This window comes from Eucalyptus grandis, chromosome 9 (genome assembly GCF_016545825.1).
Source record: "Eucalyptus grandis isolate ANBG69807.140 chromosome 9, ASM1654582v1, whole genome shotgun sequence".
In the NCBI taxonomy this organism is placed as follows: domain Eukaryota; kingdom Viridiplantae; phylum Streptophyta; class Magnoliopsida; order Myrtales; family Myrtaceae; genus Eucalyptus; species Eucalyptus grandis.
In genome coordinates, this window is record NC_052620.1 from 1974211 (window position 1) to 1999066 (window position 24856).

The 24856-nt window shown below is 39.7% G+C and overlaps 1 protein-coding gene and 1 long non-coding RNA gene across 3 annotated transcripts; both read right to left on the reverse strand.

Annotated features, from left to right (window-relative positions):
- Positions 1-10184: 10184 nt before the first annotated feature.
- LOC120288213 lies at positions 10185-15810 on the reverse strand. Of its 2 annotated transcripts, XR_005546536.1 has the most exons (3): positions 15286-15810; positions 14691-15167; positions 10185-10431 (listed from the first exon to the last, which is right to left on the reverse strand). It is a non-coding gene; the product is annotated as an uncharacterized LOC120288213 (long non-coding RNA). The 2 variants fall into 2 exon arrangements; XR_005546535.1 differs by lacking the exon at positions 15286-15810 and having other exon boundaries at positions 14691-15222.
- A 65-nt stretch (positions 15811-15875) lies between these two features.
- Positions 15876-22244, reverse strand: LOC104420087 (disease resistance protein RPV1). Its single transcript, XM_039301887.1, has 5 exons — positions 20633-22244; positions 17906-18614; positions 17535-17813; positions 16008-16618; positions 15876-15906 (listed from the first exon to the last, which is right to left on the reverse strand). Exons 1-5 carry the CDS (start codon positions 21103-21105, stop codon positions 15876-15878), a joined length of 2103 nt encoding a protein of 700 aa, XP_039157821.1. The 5' UTR covers positions 21106-22244.
- Positions 22245-24856: the final 2612 nt, after the last annotated feature.

Below are 24856 nucleotides of genomic sequence, written 5' to 3' on the forward strand. Positions count from 1 at the left end.
AAGAATTGGCGATATCTGGCCACCCTTTTTCAGTTCTTCGCTATCTCGGAAAGTGTGTATTCCATTATGGATTAAAGCTTGGTAGAGATGGCCGACGGTTGTGACGCAGTTCTACCCCTTTGAAACTTAAAAAGACGTCGTAATTCTTTTGGGTTCCAATGAAGAAGCCATTGGATGATGGAGTTTAACAATCGGCAAAGATTGTGAGCTAAAGATTTGAAGCTATGTTTTCTAGGGGTAATTGGGTCCAGGATGGGTAGGTTTCAAACATGGACCCTGTACCCGACTTTGTCATAACTGATTCTTCTTTTTTGGACCCTATACCAGACCATGTTTGCACTGGACCATATTTTGGAACCACCCTATTTAGTCCGGTTCCAGGTCAATCATGTTTCCACTAGAACTTGTCATACAACCGCCCGATATCCTATACGACTTTGAATTTTACATTAACATGTGAGAAAAATTTGTATTGAAACATTAAGCATCAAATAATGTGGTTCTACGACCATATAATCAGCAACATGGAAATCAACACCTCATTAGTTTATATGTCCTCTGGAGCATGCGGTTGTAATAATGTCCAAATGCTCTATTTGTGCTGACCAATAGAGCGAGACAATCCCAGAGTCCAACAAAATTATGGAAGATCAGGCCAAGTTTTTAATTCTTCAAGGGTGCAAGCTGTCCAGAGACCTTGAATCAAACCTACTAACTTTGGCAAACCAGCCCCAGATAAGCGCAACCAAGACCTGCGAGGAAATCATAAGAATCTTCACATCAGCTTTGGAGAAATTGATGATGGACATGAACCGTAAGGAATCAACTGAAGTTCATCAAAGTTGCTTTCCCAGGATATACCTAACATACGTATTTCAAAAGCTGTATATAAAGATACGTATGATGATTAGATAACGTCTGTGATTTATATATCATCATCAACCCTGTGCTTGTGTGATGGAGGAGATGGGTTAAGCATGAAGAGTTTCCACTGCTTTGCACGTGAAACTTGCATGGCTTCAATATGCACACATAGCTAAAATACAAAGTGTAGTTTCCTTGAAGGCTCTCGGTTCCTTCATGGATCCTCCTCGTCATATATTTCTTTAGGTTATTCCACATGATAGAGATACAACCACAACCGTATCCCTAAATTCTCATCCTCTTCGTTTTGTCTCTAAACTGTAACACTTCTGGTCTCTGAGGCCTCGCCAATCTCTGTCTCCCTCTCTCTCTCTCAACAGAATAATCTTATATTTTAGGTCAGTAACATACAACTGCAAAGCCCAGATCAGCCAATTCTTCGGAACCGAACCTCCGACCCTCCCAAAAAGGCAAAGGGAAAAGGTGTTCACCAAAAAAATTCAATTCCGGACTCACCTCGCTCTGGAATAGCTGTGTCGGAGTGGGCGAGCTGCGAAAGAGAGGTGATGGCGGCGAGTCTGGGCCCAGCGACAAGAAGACAAGAGGTGCGTTCCTGCGGCGCACCAACAAGAGGCGAATCGGCTAACGATGATGGTGGTGACTGGCGAGGGTGCGGTGGATATAGGGTTGCTGGGCAAAGGTTGGCTGTGTATAGAGGGTTCCTGCGAATCGCAGGCTGCGATTGAGAGAGAGAGAGAGAGAGAGAGAGAGAGAGAGAGGCAGGATCGCACGAGCTCGAAGAGAAAGAGAGAATCGCATGCTGCGATTGAGAGTGCGAAGGATCGCGCGAGCTCGGAGAGAGAGACGCAGATGGAGAGAGAGAAGGGTCAGTGAGTGATATGGAGGTGAGATTTCGATTTTTCTTACTCAAAGCATCAGTTAATTTATAGGATGAGATTCAAAAGGGTCAACGGCTCCAACCGTCCCGGTATCTGCGTCATGTGCAAAATATGCGTAGGTGTCCTCCGGAGATGGGGTTGACAATGGAGAGTGAGCGTGCATCGAAGACGCCGGCCGGCTTCTGATTGGGTGAGACTTGTGGATGATGCCGGCCTAGGTAAGGTCGACGCGTAAGGGTCGCTGTGGATGCCGTCGCTTGAGATTGGCAACTAGTGAAAAGAAAGAAAAAAAAAATGAAGTGGCACGGTTCCTGTGAAAAAGTAAACGGAATTGTGTGCACGCAACAAAATACAAATAAACTTTCTAAATGACTGAAGAGGTAATCAAAATGAAAAATAGTAGATACACACTGGGAATTTTTTAATTTACAAAATAAGCATCTCTAATGTACCTAATGGTATGATATTGAATCGTGTCATGAGGAAAGGACATATGATTAGATATGATTAGCTGAGTATCCAGGAGCCTTTAACGTAGTTATTAGACTTAGAATGATAAGCTACGAAGCCACTAGCCACCTTTTGATGATCATAAAGTTATTGCTGCACAACAAGGATGGAATGGATCGACAGATGTAACTTGAACATCTTTCTTGAGGATGCACTCAATGTGCTCTTTCCAAATACACCTTAATTGATTTCTTAATCTCCAATCAACCACAAAATCACCCTTAAGAAAAAAGAGAAAAAAAACACTATGCTTGAAATAACCCCTATGTCCAAAATAGTGCCTTAATAGTAGTTGCGGGTGGAAGGGTTAATAAAGAAGTAACCGATGTCAGGAAGCATTGCTATTTTTTTGGAAAAATTCCAAATAAAGATCCGAAGTGGATCAATTTTCTCAAATAAGGACCCGAAATTAACTTTGTGTCAGATAAAGACCTAAAGTGGACCCATTGTCTCAAATAAGAACCCGAAGTGGTTGAATCAATTCCAAATAAGAACCCGAGTTTACTTGGTCAACCAAATATTCGCTGGCTATCGAGCATGTGACATTTCTAACGACTAGAGTTTGGGCAATTTTGTCCAAAAAAATATAAGGAAAATTAATAAATCCTAAAACAGAAACAAAAAAAACAAAAAAACACAAAAACAAAAACCCTAGGTTTTCTACGGTCTCCCTGTTCCTTGTACCCGTCCTCTGCAAAGTCAAAGACCGAAGTTCTCCCCATTCCTTGTACCCATCATTCGCAAAGTCGAAGACCCAAATTCTCTGCCGGTTGAGGCACGAATTAAAAAACAAGATGAAAACCATGCTTCTTTCTTTGTTTGCGGAGACCCAAATTCTTTGCTGGTCGAGCAAGGGGAGGAGCGACGAGAATCAAGTCACGACGACAACCGAGCAGCGATTTGGTTGAGGAACAGCGAGGGAGAAGAAAGAAAAAAACATAAACATCTAAATAAATAACCTAAACTTAATTAATTTAGAATTTTCCATTTTTTTCCAATAACAAATTTCTGACAAAATTGCCCCTATTTTAATCGATGGAAAATGTCTACCAGTGAGCTAAGGTCCTTAATAGAGATTAACTTGATCACTTCGGGTCTTTATTTGATACAAAATTCACTTTCAAGTCCTTCTTTGAAACAATGGGTCCACTTCGGGTTCTTATTTGACACAAAGTTCACTTTGGGTCTTTATTTGAGAAAATAGATTCATTTCAGGTCCTTATTTGGAATTTTCCCTATTTTTTTCCTTGATTTACTAGTTTCTTGATTATTTGGTAAGGCATGTATATCGATGGAAATTCTTGAAAGAGCTGAAAAAATGGAAATGAAGGAAGTTGGGCATTCTCTTAACGGTGTTTGCTAGTTTTCCTACCCACACCTTTTTGTTCCAATTTAGTTATGTGAGGAGTGAATGACGTAAATGTTAGTATGGCTGAGAACAAAGGTTTGGACTACGGCAGAGCAAGAAATGCAATAGGTTTGTGATTTTTTCTTTTTTATAATTTTATCTAATTTGTTCGTGAGTATTGCTTAAGTTATCTACCATGTGCATTTCTTTTACTTTATTATGAGAGATTAGACGACGCATGACTATGTTAAGGATGTGTCTAGTAGTTTTTACTCTCTCTCTCTCTCTTTTTAAAAAAAAATTGCAGTGTGAACCATTACTCATGTTAACTAATTTTTACTTATTCAAGCCCCATACCACTCAGTTGTCTAAGCAATCGAAATCTACTTCTATTCTACCAATGAAGTGGAACCAAAAATGTAAAATATAACCGGGACATTAGGGGATGATGGAATTAGGGGTTGTTGAGGTGATGGTCATAGTGAAGGCGGTGGTCGAGTTCATGTTTTGGGGACCCTCATGAAAATTGAAGCGATTAAACCTGTCAAAATGTCTCATAAATCCATTTTTTTTACCTATATGGATGTTAAATAAGTTATATATGATATAATAATATTAAGTAAATAAGTCATATATAAGTATTAAAAAGTCATAAATGAATTTACAACTTACTTAAACTCAACCCATTTCTATAAATTTTTCTTTAGTCTCTCTGGCCTTCACTTGATCTCTCACTCACTCATTTCGCACTTTCATCTCAGTTTGGCAATGAGTTTTCATAGATTGGATTAAATATCAAATTGTTTTAGCAATATAAGTCAAGCGCATATGGATTATTAGATTTGTACTTCGTGAAAATGAGTCAAAACAAGCTATAAATCTATTTGGATTGAACCATTTAATCCCACCCATCCATTCAACAGACCTACCCCCAATCATGGTTATGGTACGGCAGGCAGGCGAGCAATTACAGAAGCGAAAGTGCTCGTGGTGCCCACAGAATGGTGCCAATGACGATGAAGGTGATGAAATGAAAACGATTTGGTTCGCCCGGTTGACGTATTTAGTCAAGCAGATCATTTCCGTTAGCTTGAATTACCTGGTTAATGGAGTGATCGTAGGTGTCTTTGCACATAATCGGATCAACCTTATATATAACAATATGCTCTTTAATTCGACACGATAGAATACTTCCATGACCCGAAATCGCCACCGGCAAGGCCAATAACAATATTAGCTTGTGTGATTCTACTAACATTGACGACTCCGTTGTTTGTGGCCAATCAAAGTGCAAGAATGGCTTGTTTGGCTGAACCAATCAGATGGTGCCACAGAACCTCAAAATGTTCTTTTTTCTATTACAACTAGAGAGAGAGAGAGAGAGATGCAACAATTCCTTCAAATCTCGCAATGAAACCATCATCAACTAAAACATGCAACTTTCCGAAGCCTAAATAGCCTAAATAGCCCAGCTGCTTCCCTTATCCGTGAAAAGTTTATGCATATGGTTTGGACTTCAATCAGGATCTCCTTGACTGCCCAAAATCATTAACATACAGAAGAAGGCAGAAAAACAAATCATGTAAGAAATAGATCATCCCACCAATATCGTTCTACATGACACTGAATATTCTCTTTATTCATTTCGCTATAGCTGGACGGCATACTCAAAACGAATAGCAAGCAGATTTCATTCCATCACATGGATTTTGGTTCATCGTAGAAAAACAAAAACAGAGCGCTCAATCTTGACCCACATTACCAAAAACTATTTCAGGTGCCATAATCCCTGCAGATATCAAATTCTGCAAACGCACGCAGAACACACGGGATTCCACCTTAAAAGCCCAACAAGAAAATAAACAAAGGACAATCCAAACGCATAAAGGATTCTTACAGTTCTTGAATGTGCCCGATCTCAGGATCTCCTTGACTCATCGATCTCAACTCATTTTGTTTTACTTTGGTTTCGCGTGGGTTAGCAACCATGGAATCTTTCTTTTCTCTCGCATTCGTTGCCCATCAAACTCTCTCCATATATTTACATTACCTGGGAAATTTTTAACAGCGTTCAGCACATTACAAGTGATACAGTAAAAGGGAATTTACTTGAATTGGTGACGGTTTATCAAGGATGACAAGACAATAAAAGCTTGTTAAAGTGGTTTGGACAAGTGAAACAATGACCTTGAGATTTTTTGCCAGAAGATGTACATTTTGATGGAACTGTATTGAGAAAGGTACATGAGGCCTTGGGTTCTGCCGGGGGAAACCATGTAGGGATCCCTTGTTCGTAAAAGGCTTTAGCTATTGTTGTCAGGTGTTGGGGATTGCAAATTCATTTTCATGATTACCATTGAATTCATTGTTGTATCATATTATATTATTCTCTATATGCATGCTATTTAGCTAATCTAATAAAATTGGTTTTGTCCTTTAGAATGCACTGCGGCAACAACAGTTTGTACGAGAAGTTCTAATACAATACAATCTCTGCAATGAACCTTGGTATGTTTCATTTTCCCATTTGTTATTTCCAGCAGTTCGTCTTCTAGAGAGTTGAGCTTTTCAAGCACTATAATCTTGGAATTTATACCATCTGTTTTGGTTTAGCATGTCGGAGGAAGCTGCCCTTGTCAATTTTATGCATAAGTACATATGTATACTCTCAATTTCTGCTGGCTTGAAGAGCCCCATGCTGTCATCTCTTCACTCCCGCTTCTGGAGCTTATTTTGGATGGAACCCCTTGACCTTTTGAGCGACATGTCTTTTGTGTTCTTACCACCAATCACATTCCTGAAAGGATGGGAATGGTCCATACTGATCTCCCCGCACTCATGCGACTACATGTGGGAATAGAGGAAAATTGGGCAAAATATATAGTATTTCCAGGGAAAATCGTGTAAAAGATATAGTGGTTCATGGAAAGTATACCATATCACATATCACGTGTCAAATTTGGTCAATGGCTAAATGTGCACCTAAAGAATAAACCTCGCCATCACCTAAGGCTTCATGCCTAAAATCACCAACTTACCCATTAATGAAAAGTTAAGGTTAACATGCTTGATTAGTTGTAGCTTGTAGGACGAGGGCCTGTTATGTATTTTGTCTTGGTTGCGCATGCTTAGGTTATTAACTGGTCAGCTCTAAGTCATGTGCCTCTATCTTGCTTGCTAAGATTCTGTTCATTTGATTAGTGGTGCCCTGATAAATTGCAAGTGCTTTTTGTGTAGGATTAAATATAGCTTGAGCATTGTCGCGGACAGGGGCCTGAAAAAGCCCCTATGTACATCTGCACGTCTGAAAAAGGGAGAAGTGCCGTATCTGGAGACTCATTCCTGCAGGTATCATATTTCTTGCAGGGTATATACTTAGCATCATATTCATAGATGTTTGTTGACAATTGATTATGCGCGCTAGGACAGTCTATGTTAAATCTTTATGTTACCAGCTGCCTTTCTGGAATATGAAATCCTTGCTTCATGGAGTTTGTTTCACACAATTGCTACTGCATGTATCTTCTGCTGACCTTGGTCTGATAAGTGAGAGTATGGAGCACACTTGTTGTGCGGTATAGGGACTTGTCTACTGAAATTTAAACCTTAGTGCCAAAACTGAGTTGCCGATTCTGTTGGAGACCTTTATTTCTCAGAATGTTCATTGCATCTGTGGTTGGCTTCACATATAACTAAAAATTGTGGAAAAATATAGGAGTGACTCGAACACTCAGGCACAAAGCATAGTTTCTCCTGGATTATTTATTAGCAATCCAACTTTTGAGCGACTTTTTTCTCTTGTTGACTCATTAAAGGTACGAGCTTTGCTTCACTGGAGAAAAGATGGTCAAAGCTACTACAGCTTCTCAAATGCATGAAGCTGAAACAGAGAAATCCCTAAATCACCACTCACATTCCGTGAATGGAGAGAGAAACGACACTGAAAATACTGTGATCGATGTGTTTCGGTGGTCTCGATGTAAGAAGCCTCATCCCAAGAAAGTTAAGCGTTCAGTCGGAATTCCTCTGCCCCCTGACTATCTGGAGGTATTATTACTATTATTATTATCATTCTAGTTTCCTTCCTTTGGATTTTGCATGTGTGCTTTGCATTTCTTGGACTTGGAAGATTCCAAAGACTTTTTACCGATTTCAACGTTCCAGTACATATCTCACCTTGTTACAGTAAGCTTAGAAAATCACGTGCTCTTCTTCCCTCACTATTTAGCTGTCACGTAAAGAGAAATCCTCACCATGTCGCTTCATGTCATTTTTCACTGGTTTGTGTAACATTTTGCCAAAACTACATGTCTCACTTGGAGAATAGAGTATTGCCAACTATAGTCTGTGCATGTGCAAGGTCCTTGTTCATGTTTCTTAATTCAGATGCTGGTCAAATTGGTGATATAAGTAAGCAGCAGAGTATACTCACAAGAAATGAAGTAATCTTTCTTTTCGAGGAAAAAAGAACGATAGGAGCCCAAACTTTAACATTGATCTTTCTACCCTTCTTGAATAGGTATTGGAGGAGAATCTGGACTGGGGGGATGTGCATTGGTCACAAACTGGGGCTTGGATAGCTGGAAAAGGATACTCGTTTGCTCGGGTGCATTTTCTGTCATTGAATTAGCCCTGGTTGTAACTGTTTTATTTCTCTGTCCTTATTTCATGCACTTACCGTAGAGATTCCGGATGCATATTGATTTAATTAACTAGAAAGTGTATTGGACTTTATCTTGAGTTATTTTGTGGATAAGATCACTAGAAAAGCTAGCCTGACCACAAATTAGCCTGTAAATATGCGATATCCTGGAGTCATGTAGGTTTGGCTTGTTATGTAAACCATTCGTTTGATAAATTGACATGTAATTTAGTTTTCATGTCTTGGGAGTTCTGTAGCATTCAGTAGAATGTTGGAGCTAATGCATCTTTTTAATCTAATCAATTTTGGTTTCAGGCCTACTTATGTTGAGAATTTACGTCTTTTGGAATGTAATATTGAAGAACCACTTCACATCATTGGCCACACCAGCGAAACTTGTGAATCGAAATCAAAATCCTTTTAGTCATGCAAGAAGAATACCAGTTAGGCTAGTGATCCTGGAATTTGAAAAATAATTTATCTTACGAAAGATACATATGCTATTTATTGGGAATTTTCGTTCTCACCTGAAGACATTGAATTGTTCTCCAAATTCACATACGAAATGTTCTTTTCTTGATAAATTAGATGAATCTTGGTCCTCTTATTTTTCTGAATCTGTCTCTATAATTCATCTTACTACTGATGTCTTTTCCGGATTGGTAAAAAATCGTTAGGTGTTGATGTGAGGTGCAGTTAACACCACAAAAGAGGATCAAAACAAAATCTCAATGAAGCTATAGGTAGAATAAATCGGTGACGGACACTTTTCATGGAATTCTGCATTCCTCAATAGTAAATGGGGAGATGTCCCAAACAAATGATGAAGCTAGGTCGCAATTGAATTCTCACCAGTAAGGCCACTAAGATAGAGTGCGAGTCACATTTCGAACAAACCTCCTTTTTCACCCAGCATTTTGTATGCAAAATTTCTCCCTTTAAGTTTAGGCAATATATAGAAATTCTTAATCTAAAAATGACCAAATTCGCATTTATATTGAATTTAGGGACTTGTTTTGGGCATTAGCAAGGCTATTAGAGTTGTGTGACGACCTCAGCTAAATATTTATTGGCTTAGAAGATGAGAGATAAAATCATAACCACTACAAGAAACAAGGGGATTCCGGACCATGCGTGCTCTTGCGCTATGACAATCTCACTCAAATGACGGAGACCCATATGTTTTAGTACAATATACCGAGGGTCCCCGGCCAGAAACACACGTGCAATTTTCCCCTGAACTGGAGATGCCTTTTTTTTGGAGGGAAAGTATGCATTTTCTGAATCGGTTAGCTCTCGATTAGAACCTTTTAAGGGATCCAAATGGATTGGACTGAGTAGGTTGGAAAAAGACATAAAACCTTGGCAAGAACATTGCTCAGCAGAATATATGACTCATGCTCCTTAAGGTTGCGTCTATGTTCAAGTCATTCCAAACTCTCTTATAGGTATAGTCCGTGGAAAAGAAGTGCAGCGGAGATGCTAAAAATTTGATCATACAAATTACAGGACTCAAAATTTTCTACATCATCTTGATTCGCGCTACATGGAAGATTTTGTTATTTTTTTAAGTACCATCTGCAGGAGCTACCTTTTCAAATTACAGGACTCGAAAGTTTGTACATCGTCTTGATTAGCGCTACATGGAACATTTTGTTATTTTCCAGAGTACCATCTGCAGGTGCTACTTTTTCAACTGCAAAAATGAAAATGTCCGTTCAATGTTCTTGTTACTCAGTTCAAGTTTCTTGTCAAAGTCAGTTGTTCAAGCCTTCAAGACATTCACATTTCTCTCTTAATATTTAAAAAATATAAAGGGAGAAACATAAAATGATCAATAATAAACTGGGAGTGGATAATTCGAGGGTATCCATTCGGAACTATAACAAAGTGCTGTTGGCAATAATTTGTAGAGGGGGGCGGAGAAGCAATGATAAATATACATCATGTATCTCATTAGTCAAGTTTCTTGCTGCCACAACAACGCTACCATCCTCAACAATTACACAGCTCTTCAATCAAAAAGTACAATCTGAAATCGTTCACTACTTAAGACTGAAACACTAATCATCTTAATTAGAAAATGAAGTAACATATCTGAAATGCACCCGGTTACTGAAAACCAGCATCTTACCCACCCGAAACTTCAAGGCTGTCCAACGAAAGCTCTGCCTCATGTAAGAAAAGCAAGGCCTTGTTACTTGTTAGGAGAAAAGAAATATGAGGACAAGAGTCAGAAATTCTCTCATGCATGCGTGCATACATACATACAGGCAATTCAAGAGGAAATCAGCATCAACTTACCGGCAGTAGAAATAATTCAAGATCAGTATGCAGCTACTCATGGAACAAATGCATGTCTCATTTTTTATTTTTTATCAAGATCTTGCAGGTCCTGGATTATGTGCTCCTCACAAACTTCCAAGCAATGATGATCACCACATACTCATCCTGTAATACAGATGCAAGTCCCACCTAACTGTTAAACCGATATGGCTCTACAACAATAAAGCAACTAATTTGAGAAACTACATGTTGCTCATTTTAGGGTGTCCTGTCATTGGTACCTCAGAAGCTTTATCTTTCATTAATCAGGTTTCACTCAAGACCTTCAAAAGGTTCCACGAGTTTTGGCTTCTAGGTCATTCGACTTCATAAACACTGTCGCACAGAAGGATAAAAAGAGAATCCTAAACTGTTGCCAAGGCCTCAGAAATCAAAATAAAAAATTAGCTTCTTGTGCTTTTGTGACTATTCTACCGCATAACTTATGTAAACTCGTGTTTCTCGTGACTTTTTTCTTTTTCATATCCACAGTCCATGGGGTGAAAGAATATCACTACCTAACCAGTCATCCATGGGCACAACCGATGTTCATATTACTCTCACGCTCCATGTGAATTTGCTTCTCACTTCTCTATAGTTGCCAAAATTATCAAGTGGTAAAAGAACTCGACTGTCAACTGGTGGACTCGTGTCACGCCCCGATCCTCGGGCACGCACACATCCTTCTACCTTGGTCGATTTTATAATGCGATATCCCAGGACAATGTATCGCCGACCCTTTCTTTTATTAAGCACATGCGGAAGCAGTTAAAATCTCCAGACAATAAAACGATGGGATAGAAAAGCAGGGCCATATTTTTCATATTGAAACTTATAACCAAACTTTTATACAAAACACAAACCATAACACTTCACAACTTTTTATTCTAAACTCTATTCACATCAAAATGGAGATATCAAAGAAGATAACATCTCAGTCCACCTGGGCCGTACTCAAGGCCCTTCTCAGGATTATCTTCTTCTTCCAAAAATCCTTCTCTTCAAATCTCACCTCCGAGTTCTCCTTCTCGGATTCCTCCTCCTCAGCTCTTCAGCGGGGTCCTGAAATGGTTTCCCCAAACTGGGATGAGACTACGTCTCAGCGAGTTCTACCCCACTAAGCCCGATTAGTAAACCAATATACTAAAGGCTACCTAAACACGCACAGGCAGAGGACTTACCTTGGCCTCTGATCCCACCTGCAAGTCAGTACAATTCACAATAAACAGCCATTCGCTTCAAACAAATCGAACTAGTCGATTACATGTCATACAATTCAATCCCCACTGTGGGATATTTAAAAGCTAGGCCACGTGCATTCTCCAGGACGACCTTCCAAGTCTCCGAGCCACGTGCCTCAAACCTCGGACCCACGTGCATTCTCTAAGGCGACCTCTTCGCCAAGCTGGTACATCAAGCCACCGAGCCACGTGTCCTTTTTACGATGCCCGGGCCACGTGCATTCTCTAAGGTACTCGCTTACAAAGTGACGCATCAGATCACCGAGCCACGTGCCCTTTTAGATGCCATTCGAATACTTTGGACCCACGTGCATTCTCTAAGGTACTCGCTACCAAAGTGACGCATCGGATCACCGAGCCACATGCCCTTTTAGATGCCAAACTCTGTCACCGAGCCACGTGCATTCGCCAGGACGACATACCGAGTCTCCGAGCCACGTGCATTCTCTCAGGCGACCTCTTCGCCAAGGTGACATATTCAACCACTGAACTCACGTGCATTTTCCAGGTGACATTCCAATTCACCGAGCCCACGTGTCCTCTTTCAAGTGGTTACCAATCTTCTTTCAATACCGACAACCAATGCCCAACGATTTCTCATTCAATTAATTAAATCAACTCAACAAAGCATTATAAATGCCGAATAACATACTTGGCCAAACACCAAATCAATAATTCAATCTCAATCGATTCCAATCAATTTAGGGTAAATCCCTAAAATATCACAATCCATTCAATTCCATACAATGTAGAGCTCAAATAAATAAAAGGACTGCGCCACGACGATCAGCACGAGATTTCAGTCGTCGGCCATCAAAATCTTAATTTCTGAAAAATAATTAATTAAATAATTAATTTCGAAAATTAAATAATTAATATTAAAAATTCAATTTAGCTCAAAATAAAGCCCGATTAAATAAACGGACTTCACCACGATCATCAGCATAATTTTCCGGTCCCGAGCCACCTCAGTTGAATTTTCAAAAAATAAATAATTATTTAATTTAATTCCGAAAATTAATATTTAAATATAAAAAAAAATCCACTTAGGCCCGAAAAGCCTAATTGGAGCCCACTAAGGGTCGGGAAAAATCCCGAGGCACTTCCAATAATTAGTAGACCACATCTACTTGCTAATTACACAATCAATTTATCTAAATCGCATCACAATTGACTAATAATTGCTAATTTATTCTAATCTAACAACCTAAACATAATTAATTAAATCTAAACCAACCTTAAGCATAATTAGCCAATTAATCTAGGATTAGTGAGATTACTCACCAAATCGCCCGCAAATCGGATCAATCCGACGGCGGCGACGCGAGGAACGATTGTTCCCAAAGCGACTCACGAATCCGGGGCCCGGAAACGGCCCAAAAGCGGGCCCGAAGTCACTGAAACCCACTCCGTGGGCTTGCTGGACGGGCCGATCGGGGCTGCTCCGGCGGCTAGGGCGGCGAGGGGAAGCCAGCGGAGGGCGAGGGGGTCGCGGGGAGGTCCCGGCGGGGCAAGGCGGTGGCCGGAGGTGGCCGGGGATGGCTGGACGGCTGAACAGAGCGAACAACAGGCTGGGTCGCGCGGCACGGGCGTGCGCGGACGGCGGGACGGCGACGGGCGCGCGGGCGCGGCGCGGGCGGTGCGGCGGCTGGGCGAGTTGCGCTGCTTTTGCTCCGAGATCCTGGTTCGCACGCGAAGAAAAGAAGGAGAAGAAAGAAGCTGGTTCGGTCGAGCGTGCGGAGGAAGAAGAAGAAAAAGAAAGAGAGAGAGAGAGAGAAGGGATAAGGGTTGACCGGTTAAAAAGGGAAGGGAGAGAGAGAATAGGCGGTGGGGGCAATTCACACGAGGGGGAGGGGGAGAGGAGAGAGGAGAGAGAAAGAAAAGAGAGAAAAGAAAGAAAAGAAAAGAGAGGGAGAGAGAGGAAAAAGAAAAGGAAATGCATAATTCCTTATTTCAATTTTCCTTTTCTATTTTCCTTTTCCTTTCTCTTTTCTTTTGGGCTTCAATTTTCTTCCGATAATTTCTTTATTGAAATTTCGGACCCGTCAATAAATTGACGAGCGATGAGACAGGATCCTAAAAATAAGAATTATGACGCGCTTAAAATTCGATTCCCGAAATCGAGTTCAATTTCGTGGTTAAAAATCGATCAGACGTGATTTTAGCTCAATCCAACCAATTAGGTAGCTTTTAGGGATTTTACAGCTGATACATCCCTTAACGGCTTCACCCAATAGGTTAGTTAACTCGTGAGTGATCAGCTCGTAGAAAAGGGCCATAGGCACGTCGACGAAATGCCCATTTCACTTTATCGAAACGGGGTCGAATTTCAGGATGTCACAACTCGACTGTCAACTGGTGGCTTCTTCAAGTCTCACTGCATCTTCTTCATTCCTCTATGGTTTTGCCTCTTCAAGCGCCTTGTAGAACTTGGCGACAGAGTCCTATCCCAATTATTGGAGAATTGTCCCGAGAAAACTATCACACGCTGCACGATCTTTATGATAGGTACATACTCCATATCCACATTTGCTAGGCACCTCAAAAGCACTCAGAGTCCCCCTCTCTCTAGACTTCACCTAACTTCTTTCAATAAATTGCCACCTACTCAAAGAAAGAAAGAAAGAAAAGCTACCTTCCATGGATTTGTTACTGATTTAGCAGCGTGTAACATCTATTAGTGATGAATTCACTACCAAGCATCCACAAACAAAAGTTACGCAGAAACACTAATTCAACGCCTCTCGAACAAATTCCACAACACGTTGTTCAAACCTCCCATGCAATTGTAGCACCAAGGAATTGAATTCAAAGTCCAGGTCAAATATTACATAATACAATTGGGATGTGCCATGTGTTACCTGATCTTCAGCAAGCTGCATGAAGCCCAGAACCTCAGCTACACATCCTTCAAGTCATCAGTTTCCATGGCCTCGGTCGGCGGTGGTAGTCCATCGCCTCTGCTCTCCAGTCTCCATCGCCGTCGGTTCACTAGGGACTCTGTTTCAGGGACACAAACTTCTTCTCTTCGTCGCCTCCATCGTTGGTAGGTGGCGATCTTACATCCATCAGAGCTCGGTGTTGTCAGATGGGAGACAAGTTGTCACGACGCTGAAAGTGGCATCGCTGGACAATCTTGCAAGTCGTTCTGTATATCTGTTTTGATCGTTCCATGCATAAGTGGAACCATGGCTTCCAAATTTGTTGATTCATGACCAAACTCACAGAGTAAAGCTGGATCCATTAGATCTTGAAGCTTAACTTTTAAATCTTCCTCTAGTGGCTTGCAAATTATTCGGAATCCACACTTTTTCGCAACTCCACCTGATACTTTAACACTAAATTGTACATGACTCTCATTAATTTGAACAAAATTGACTGCTCCCCGCAATAGCTTAAGTGGTATGAATGATACACTAAAGATATGATTTCTTGTGGGAGTCCATGTATACTTACGCTTCATTTGGCCATTAACTTCAAATTCCATGTAGTATGATCGTGACCCATGATCCTGTTCATCAGTACTATGAACAACACAGAGAATGAATCCAAGAAACCGGCGACACAAGTCCTTAGAAGCCCTAAAAGATATAAAACCTTTTTCAAAAGGGAGGACCCACTTTGGTAACTCTGCTCCAAAAAAAGTAACAACGAGATCCTGTTATAAGATAAACTGTTAGAAAGTACCCGAATAGAAGAATTCAATTTTGAGTTTAGTAAGTAATCCTAGCGAATTCCACTTCTAACTAGAGCTCTATAAATGAGTGGAGATACATTGATCCTTGCTTATAATAATATACAAGTCTCATGTGATAGAAATGATTCTTATAAAAGAACGGAAGCCACCTCCATCATATGCATGTACATGTAGAACCACTTTAGATTTATTTGCTTTTCTTAAGCTTCCTATCTATCGTTTTCTGCTGTTGCAATATACAAGCACACACTCCACATTAATATGAGAGAGAGAGAGAGAGAGAGAGAGAGAGAGAAGTCTTACTTGGAAAGGTGCGATTTGCAAAGCAAACTTGCAAAACTCATTACCGTCAGAATGAAAGAGATGGACTTTCTTCGAGCCTGGAATATGTATATGGGGCGAAATTTGCAATGCTAAATCTTCACGGTAAACGATGGATGTTGGAATGCTAGTTATTCTGGTCCCCCCCAGCAATAAAAACCTCAATTTGGGACAACAGGAAGGATTCTCGAGAAACTCCAATTCAGTCAGACTAGTTTCACTGAGGCCTAAATATTTTAAACTCGAAAGTCTGATCTTCCTAGATGGATCAGCAGAATCATCGTACTTTGGAAACCCAATGAAGGATATGCAACCGAGAAGATGCAGCTCTTCCAAGTTATGTAACCCGTATATACTAGACGGAAGACTTACCAGATCCTTGCAATCAGTTAAGCTCAATCTCTTCAAAGAAACAAGATTTTCTATTGATGATGGAAGTTCTTTAATAGCAGTCCCTCTTAATGAAAGACCTATCAGCCTTTCAAGTTTATGTGGAATATCAGGGAACCTTTCCAAATTTTTACAATCTCTAAGATAAAGATGCCGGAGTCTTTTTGTCTTGAGCACATTTGGAAAAACACTAAGTTGAGAGCACCCATCTAAAGTCAACTCCCGTAACTTCTTAAGATATGCAATCGACTCATGGGCTTCTACCATGTTTTCACAACAAGAGAGAACCAATTTCTCGAGATGTGGAGTACATGAGAGGTCAGGGATATGAATTAGGGACTCGCAATAGCTGAAATTAATGTACTTCAATTGTTGGAAGTCCTGCAAATATGGCGGAACAAACATCTCAGTCAAAGTTACTATGAACTGATTTGCTGAGAATTGCGCGCTGTATTGAGAAATAAGTAAACACTTAGAAACTTAACTAATAATTATAGATCTATACATATATGTGGTAAGAGAATGAATTTAGAAATGACAAATAAAAAAGCTAATGAATATAGATCAGAAGTGGGCCACGTGGTAAAAGTATGCTATTGTCATGCCATGTGGCAATCAGAAAAATAAATTGGAGCTCCACGCGGCAACCATGTGAAGGCAGGCCACTGACAAATTTAACCACATGTTATGACATGTGCCAATTGTAGAAGTAAAGTGAATGTCATGTGGCGAGCACCAAAGTGAACATTCTTTCTCTTCTAGTTTAGACTATATCTAATAGCTTTATCTCAAAATATATATTCTATCACAATGAATTTTCCCAAAAATTAAGAAACTTTTTAAGCCATTTAAAGACAATGAAACCAACGTTTTAAAACATTTCGAAGAAAAAAGTTCATATATTCAACTCAAAACCTAGCTTTGACTTTCAATTAGGAAACTAGCGGTATGGTATACCGTGTGGATCTTGTATATCAAATTATTTCTAAACACACACGCATTACAGGCAAAGTTTCTAATATATAATTAATTTCGTCCACTTAGAAATGCTGCTCTTCACAAACTCATTTAAGCATTTAAGAATGCCTTGTTTTACGGCGCAATGCATTCAAACCTTGAAAATTCTTTTTCTTCCGCATATGTTTATAAAATTTCTTTGTATTGTGTATTAGTTTCTAATAAAGTTGTTTCACTTAATTTTTAAATGCCAATTTTGCTGCACGTAAACATATTTCCTACACATATACACATACAAATGAAGTAGACAATGAAGAGGTCTATGTAGGTAAATGCTCACCTTAAATTGTTCAAGCACTACTCCGAAATTGGCTTTGCTCATATCAATTCCCACTAATTTCATTGAACCAGGGGAATATTCTATACTCCGGCAAGCACATCCAGGCCATTCAAACCATTTAAGCCCCTCAGGAAGACATAAAGGACCTCTGAAAGAATCCTGCAGGTTGTGCAAGATGAGCAATCTCAACCTTCTCATTTTTGTAAAAGCATCAGGATGGATACACATCTCTGTCCACTCAGGTAGCCTCAACACTATGGCTTTTACAGCACAATCTTCCTGCACACACAAGATTATTTAGGTTATACATATTTTTAGTAATTATAGTCAAAGAAAAGGAGCACGACTTTGATCATAATAGTAATTCTTACCTTGTCATGTGACAGAACCTCGTCAACATCATCATACAACCATAGTCTGCTGCGTCTTCTGGGATCTTCGCGACATTCTTGGTTCACAATATCCTTACCCATCAATTGAATTAAGTCATGCATTTCTAGGATGTCAAACTCAATTTTTATCAAGGACCTTTTAACAAGAATTTCAAATCCTGCAGCTGTCTCAAGATCACAACTTTGGAGAATTTTCTTTGTATACTGTCTTGTCCACCCCCTAAAGAAGCAGGCAATGTGGAGAAAGATTTCTTTCTCATTTACATCTAATCCCTCATAACTAATTTTGAGCACATTATTGATGGTTTTGTCAGGACTCCTGGAAAGTTTTATTAGTGTACTTTTCCATACATCTTCTGTTCCACCACATAATAAGGAACCCAACACTTCAAGTGCTAAAGGAAGACCTTTAGCATAATTCAGAGCCCCATTTACTAGATCTATTCTGATTTGGTGCATCTGAGAAGTGTGCTTACTCAGCAGCTCACGAGCTTGACTGTCCTCTAGTACTTTAACTTCATACACATGATCTTGATATATCCCCTGACAAGTTAGCAATTGTTTATCTCTTGTGGTAATGATGATCCTACTCCCATTACCAAACCACTTGCCTTCTCCTGCTAAAGCATTTAACTGGCGCAGGTCATCCACATCATCAAGGATGAGGAGAACTTTCTTGCGACCAAGTCTGCATTGTATTATTTCAATACCTTTATCAACATTGGATACTTCTAATCTTTGCTGCAGTAATAATGTATCTTTTAGTAATATATCTTGCAAAGTAGCTAGATCCTTGCAATCTTTCGATGTTTCTCGAACATTTGCCAGAAAACAAGAACCCTCAAATTGTGTCATAATAGAATTGTAAAGGGCTTTCGCCAAGGTTGTCTTCCCTATACCCCCTTGTCCCCATAATCCCACCATGACAACATCATCATTAGATTCAAGGTTTAACATTGATTTCACCTTAACCACTTGAGATTCTATCTCAACCGGGTGCTTAGCAACATGCAAAAGCATTCGGTTAAGGTCATTGGAGATCCGTTTCACAATGTCTTGTATAAGCTTCGACTCATCTCTGACAAAAACGGAAAAAGAAGTTATAGCATCGTTTTAGCAATTTGAATAAGCAATTACGAGCAATCACCAGCCAACAATAACAAAGTAGTGTGTCACATTTTTAGATAATTACAGCCAAAACAAAATGTATTCCCCTCTTAGTTGAATTAGAACTCCGAGAGAACAAGCTCAGGATTCAACTTTTAGTCAACCGATTCATGTATCTATCTACATAAGTGATTCATGTTCTTGATTCACTTATTTTTCTTTTTGATTAATTTATGCACTTAACCAAAAGGAGCTATTTACGACGAACTTTGAACGGCAATTAAGATTACGATCCGAAAATTATTAAAAAACACTGAAGCACGCAGTCATAGCCTCACACGGTCTGTATAGACTAATTATCCTGTATCAAGCGTTGCTAACTGTTTTATTCCTTCCGAAGAAGAAATGGGGTAAGTGCAATAACATTACTTAAACATTTTGTCCATTGGTTGATTAAATTTTAATGTTTTATCTTTTGCAACTGAGCCTGTAAATTTTTCAGCTGATAAAGTCCTAATCTCTAATTTCTATTACCAGAAAGAGCCACGTGTCCATTCTATGATTTTTCTTTTTTTTGGTCGAGTCTATTTCATGGTTAGCCATGTGTGATTTTTCGAACTAAAAATTCCACCATTACTGAGTTTAACACTGGGTTGCCAAAATTGAAAATATGTCGAACTCAATTGACCCAAATGAAATGCAAACAAATCAAATAGTTCACAAACAAAACAGTTAGAGCTTTTATTATACTTTGAGGAGGGCAACAAGGATCCAAAAGAAAGAGCCATAGACCTTACCGAATGAAACGGGGCTTAGCAACAGCCAAAAGCAGAATAATATTGTTCCATGCTCATAGATGTTTTGTTTCCATGCCGGTGAATTTCAATAACTTCTTCGGTGCCAAAAATATTGTCGGTGGAAAAAGACTAATAAATTTATGAAATTGCCAAATTCTTTTATAATTAGCAGATAACCAATTACTAACTTAACAAAACTGATTTTCATTACTTACAGCCTTCAATCTACTAACTTTTATATGAAATTACCAACATAAATTAGAGCTATTTACCAACTTTTGTCATATTAACTAATGACCTACTAGTTTTGAAGTTACCAACTTTTACAAATTACCAATGCTATTTGTTCTTTTAATTTCCCAACTTTTCTATTGGATAACCAACTCTCATTTGAGTTACTCACGACCTCATTTTAAAAATTGCCTCATTTGAGTTACTCACGACCTCATTCTATTTACCAACTTTTGTCATATCAACTAATTTTGAGCATCAATTTTCATTTGAATTACTCGCCAAATTTATTTTTCTTTTAATTATCAACTCATCTTATATTTTGCCATATTTTTGTTTATGCTTTTAACTATATCTTAGATTTACCAACTCATGTACGAAATTACTAACTTTAACTTAAGCAACTTAAGAATTTTTAGGATTTACAAGATGAAGCATCTATACATATACTTACAAAGTTACAATCATGTGTACGTTGATTAACTAATTAATTTATTTTTGTGAAAACAATCTTTATACGTACTTGTAAAGATTAGTTTCTTACACAAAATATGGACTCCACTCTACTTACTCATCATTCAAATGCCATCCGGACAAGCTACCGGCGTTGAAAAGAGCTTCCTTCCATCTCTTCACTTTGTCCGAATCCTTCCCGAACTTGGACTCGTGCTTGTCTAGAGCTCTTTGATAACTCTCTCTTCCCTCTCTCACTTCTTTTGGGTCCACTTTATAAAACACGGGCAGAACAGTGAGGTTCCCTTGCTCCTCGCACTCCATAATCTTTGCCACCTCTTCTAAGCACCACCCTGAAGAAGCGTAGTCCTTGGAGAAAACGATGACTGCGATGTGCGATTCTTCAATGGCCTCCATAAGCATCGGCGATATCTGGTCACCCTTTTCCAGTTCTTCGCTATCCCTAAAAGTGTGTATTCCATCCCGGATTAAAGCTTGGTAGAGATGGCCGATGAAGTTGAGACGCAGTTCTGCCCCTCTGAAACTTAAGAAGACGTCATAAATCTTTTTGGGTTTCAATGAAGAAGCCATTGGATGATGGAGTTTAGTAATCGGCAATGATTGTGAGCTAAAGATTTGAAGCTGTGTTTTCTAGGGGTAATCGGGTCCAGGATGGGTAGGTTCCAAACATGGACCCTGTACTGACCTTGTTATAATCGGTTCTTCTTTATTGGACCTTATACCAAACCCTGTTTGTACTAGACCATATTTTAGAACCACCCTGTTTGGTCCGGTTCTAGGATCAACCCTGTTTCCACTGGAACTTGTTTTACAATCGTCCGATATCCTATAAGGCTTCGAATTTTACATTAATATGCAATAAAACAACGTAATCCTCCTAATTTTTATTGAAACATTAAGCGCCAAATAATGTGGTTCAGCAACATGGAAATCAACACCCCATTAGTTTATATGTCCTCTGGAGCATGCAGTTGTAATAATGTCCAAATGCTCTATTTGTGCTGACCAATAGAGCAAGACAATCCCAGAGTTCAACCAAATTATGGAAGATCAGGCCAAGTTTGTAATTCTTCAAGGGTGCAAGCTGTCTAGAGACCTTGAATCGAACCTACCAACTTTGGCAAACCAGCCCCAGATAAGCGCAACCGAGACCTGTGAGGAAATCATAAGAATCTTCGCATCAGCTTTGGAGAAATTGATGATGGACATGAACCGTAAGGAATCAACTGAAGGTCATCAAAGTTGCTTTCCCAAGATATTCCTAACATACCTACTCCAAATGCTGTATATAAAGATACGTATGATGATTAGATAATGTCTGTGATTTATATATCATCATCAACTCTGCGCTTGCGTGATGGAGGAGATAGCTTTTCTTTTTGGTCGAATGGAGGAGATGGGTTAAGCATGAAGAGTTTCCACTGCTTTTCATGTGAAACATGCATGGCTTCAATATGCACACATAGCTAAAACACAAAGTGTAGTTTCCTTAAGACTACAAGGATGACTCTCTCTCTCACTGAGCTACACAAACATTGTTTAATCAGCAGTTCAATAATAAACTAGTCCGAGGGGCCTAGTGAAGCAGAAATTCCCCAGGTACTTCCCAAAAACACAGACCCACCAAAGGTCTAAAAGAAGCATATCTCCCAGATTTTACAAGAGTGCCATATAAGAATTTGAGCACCCACAGGATCCTCGTCGTCATATATTTCTTTGGGTTATTCTTTTTTTTTTTCTTTGGGTTATTCCACAGGATAGAGATACAACCACAACCGTATCCCTAAATTCTCATCCTCTTTGATTTGTCTCTAAGCTGTAACACTTCTGGTCTCTGAGGCCTCGTAAGATATTGCTCATTGGGTCTCTCACCAGTCTCTGTCTCTCCCTCTCTCTCTCTCTCTCTCAACAGAGCAATCTTATATTTTAGGTCAGTAACATACAACCGCAAAGCCCAGATCATCCAATCCTTCGGAACCGAACCTCCGACCCTCCCAAAAAGGCAAAGGGAAAAGGTGTTCACCAAAAAAATTCAATTCCGGACTCACCTCGCTCTGGAATAGCTGTGTCGGAGTGGGCGAGCTGCGAAAGAGAGGCAATGGCGGCGAGTCTGGGCCCAGCGACAAGAAGACAAGAGGTGCGTTCCTGCGGCGCACCAACAAGAGGCGAATCGGCTAACGATGATGGTGGTGACTGGCGAGGGTGCGGTGGATATAGGGTTGCTGGGCAAAGGTTGGCTGTGTATAGAGGGTTCCTGCGAATCGCAGGCTGCGATTGAGAGAGAGAGAGAGAGAGAGAGAGAGAGAGAGAGAGAGAGAGAGAGAGAGAGAGAGAGAGAGAGAGAGAGAGGCAGGATCGCACGAGCTCGAAGAGAAAGAGAGAATCGCATGCTGCGATTGAGAGTGCGAAGGATCGCGCGAGCTCGGAGAGAGAGACGCAGATGGAGAGAGAGAAGGGTCAGTGAGTGATATGGAGGTGAGATTTCGATTTTTCTTACTCAAAGCATCAGTTAATTTATAGGATGAGATTCAAAAGGGTCAACGGCTCCAACCGTCCCGGTATCTGCGTCATGTGCAAAATATGCGTAGGTGTCCTCCGGAGATGGGGTTGACAATGGAGAGTGAGCGTGCATCGAAGACGCCGGCCGGCTTCTGATTGGGTGAGACTTGTGGATGATGCCGGCCTAGGTAAGGTCGACGCGTAAGGGTCGCTGTGGATGCCGTCGCTTGAGATTGGCAACTAGTGAAAAGGAAAGAAAAAAAAAATGAAGAGGCACGGTTCCTGTGAAAAAAGTAAACGGAATTGTGTGCACGCAACAAAAATACAAATAAACTTTCTAAATGACTGAAGAGGTAATCAAAATGAAAAATAGTAGATACACACTGGGAATTTTTTAATTTACAAAATAAGCATCTCTAATGTACCTAATGGTATGATATTGAATCGTGTCATGAGGAAAGGACATATGATTAGATATGATTAGCTGAGTATCCAGGAGCCTTTAACGTAGTTATTAGACTTAGAATGATAAGCTACGAAGCCACTAGTCACCTTTTGATGATCATAAAGTTATTGCTGCACAACAAGGATGGAATGGATCGACAGAAGTAACTTGAACATCTTTCTTGAGGATGCACTCAATGTGCTCTTTCCAAATACACCTTAATTGATTTCTTAATCTCCAATCAACCACAAAATCACCCTTAAGAAAAAAAGAGAAAAAACACTATGCTTGAAATAACCCTATGTCCAAAATAGTGCCTTAATAGTAGTTGCGGTGGAAGGGTTAATAAAGAAGTAACCGATGTCAGGAAGCATTGCTATTTTTTTGGAAAAATTCCAAATAAAGATCTGAAGTGGACCAATTTTCTCAAATAAGGACCCGAAATTAACTTTGTGTCAGATAAAAACCTAAAGTGAACCCATTGTCTCAAATAAGGAGCCGAAGTGGTTGAATCAATTCCAAATAAGAACTTGAGCTTAGTGGTCAACCAAATATTTGCCGACTATCGAGCATGTGACATTTCTAATGACTAGAGTTTGGGCAATTTTGTCCAAAAAATAAAAGGAAAATTAACAAATCCTAAAACAGAAACAAAAAAAAAAAAAAAACCTAGGTTTTCTACGGTCTCCTCGTTCCTTGTACCCGTCCTTTGCAAAGTCAAAGACCGAAGTTCTCCCCATTCCTTGTACCCATCCTTCGCAAAGTCGAAGACCCAAATTCTCTGCCGGTTGAGGCACGGATTAAAAAACAAGAAGAAAACCATGCTTCTTTCTTTGTTTGCGGAGACCCAAATTCTTTGCCGGTCGAGCAAGGGGAGGAGTGACGAGAATCGAGTCATGACGACGACCGGGCAGCGATTTGGTTGAGGAACAGCGAGGGAGAAGAAAGAAGAAAACATAAACATCTAAATAAATAACCTAAACTTAATTAATTTAGAATTTTCCATTTTTTTTCAAATAACAAATTTTTGACAAAATTGCCCCTATTTTAATGGATGGAAAATGTCTACTAGCGAGCTAAGGTCCTTAATAGAGATTAACTTGATCACTTCGGGTCCTTATTTGATACAAAATTCACTTCAGGTCCTTCTTTGAAACAATGGGTCCACTTCGGGTTCTTATTTGACACAAAGTTCACTTTGGGTATTTATTTGAGAAAATAGATTCATTTTGGGTCCTTATTTGGAATTTTCCCTATTTTTTTTTTTTCCTTGAATTTACTAGGTTCTTGATTATTTGGTAAGGCATGTATATCGATGGAAATTCTTGAAAGAGCTGAAAAAATGGAAATGAAGGAAGTTGGGCATTCTCTTAACGG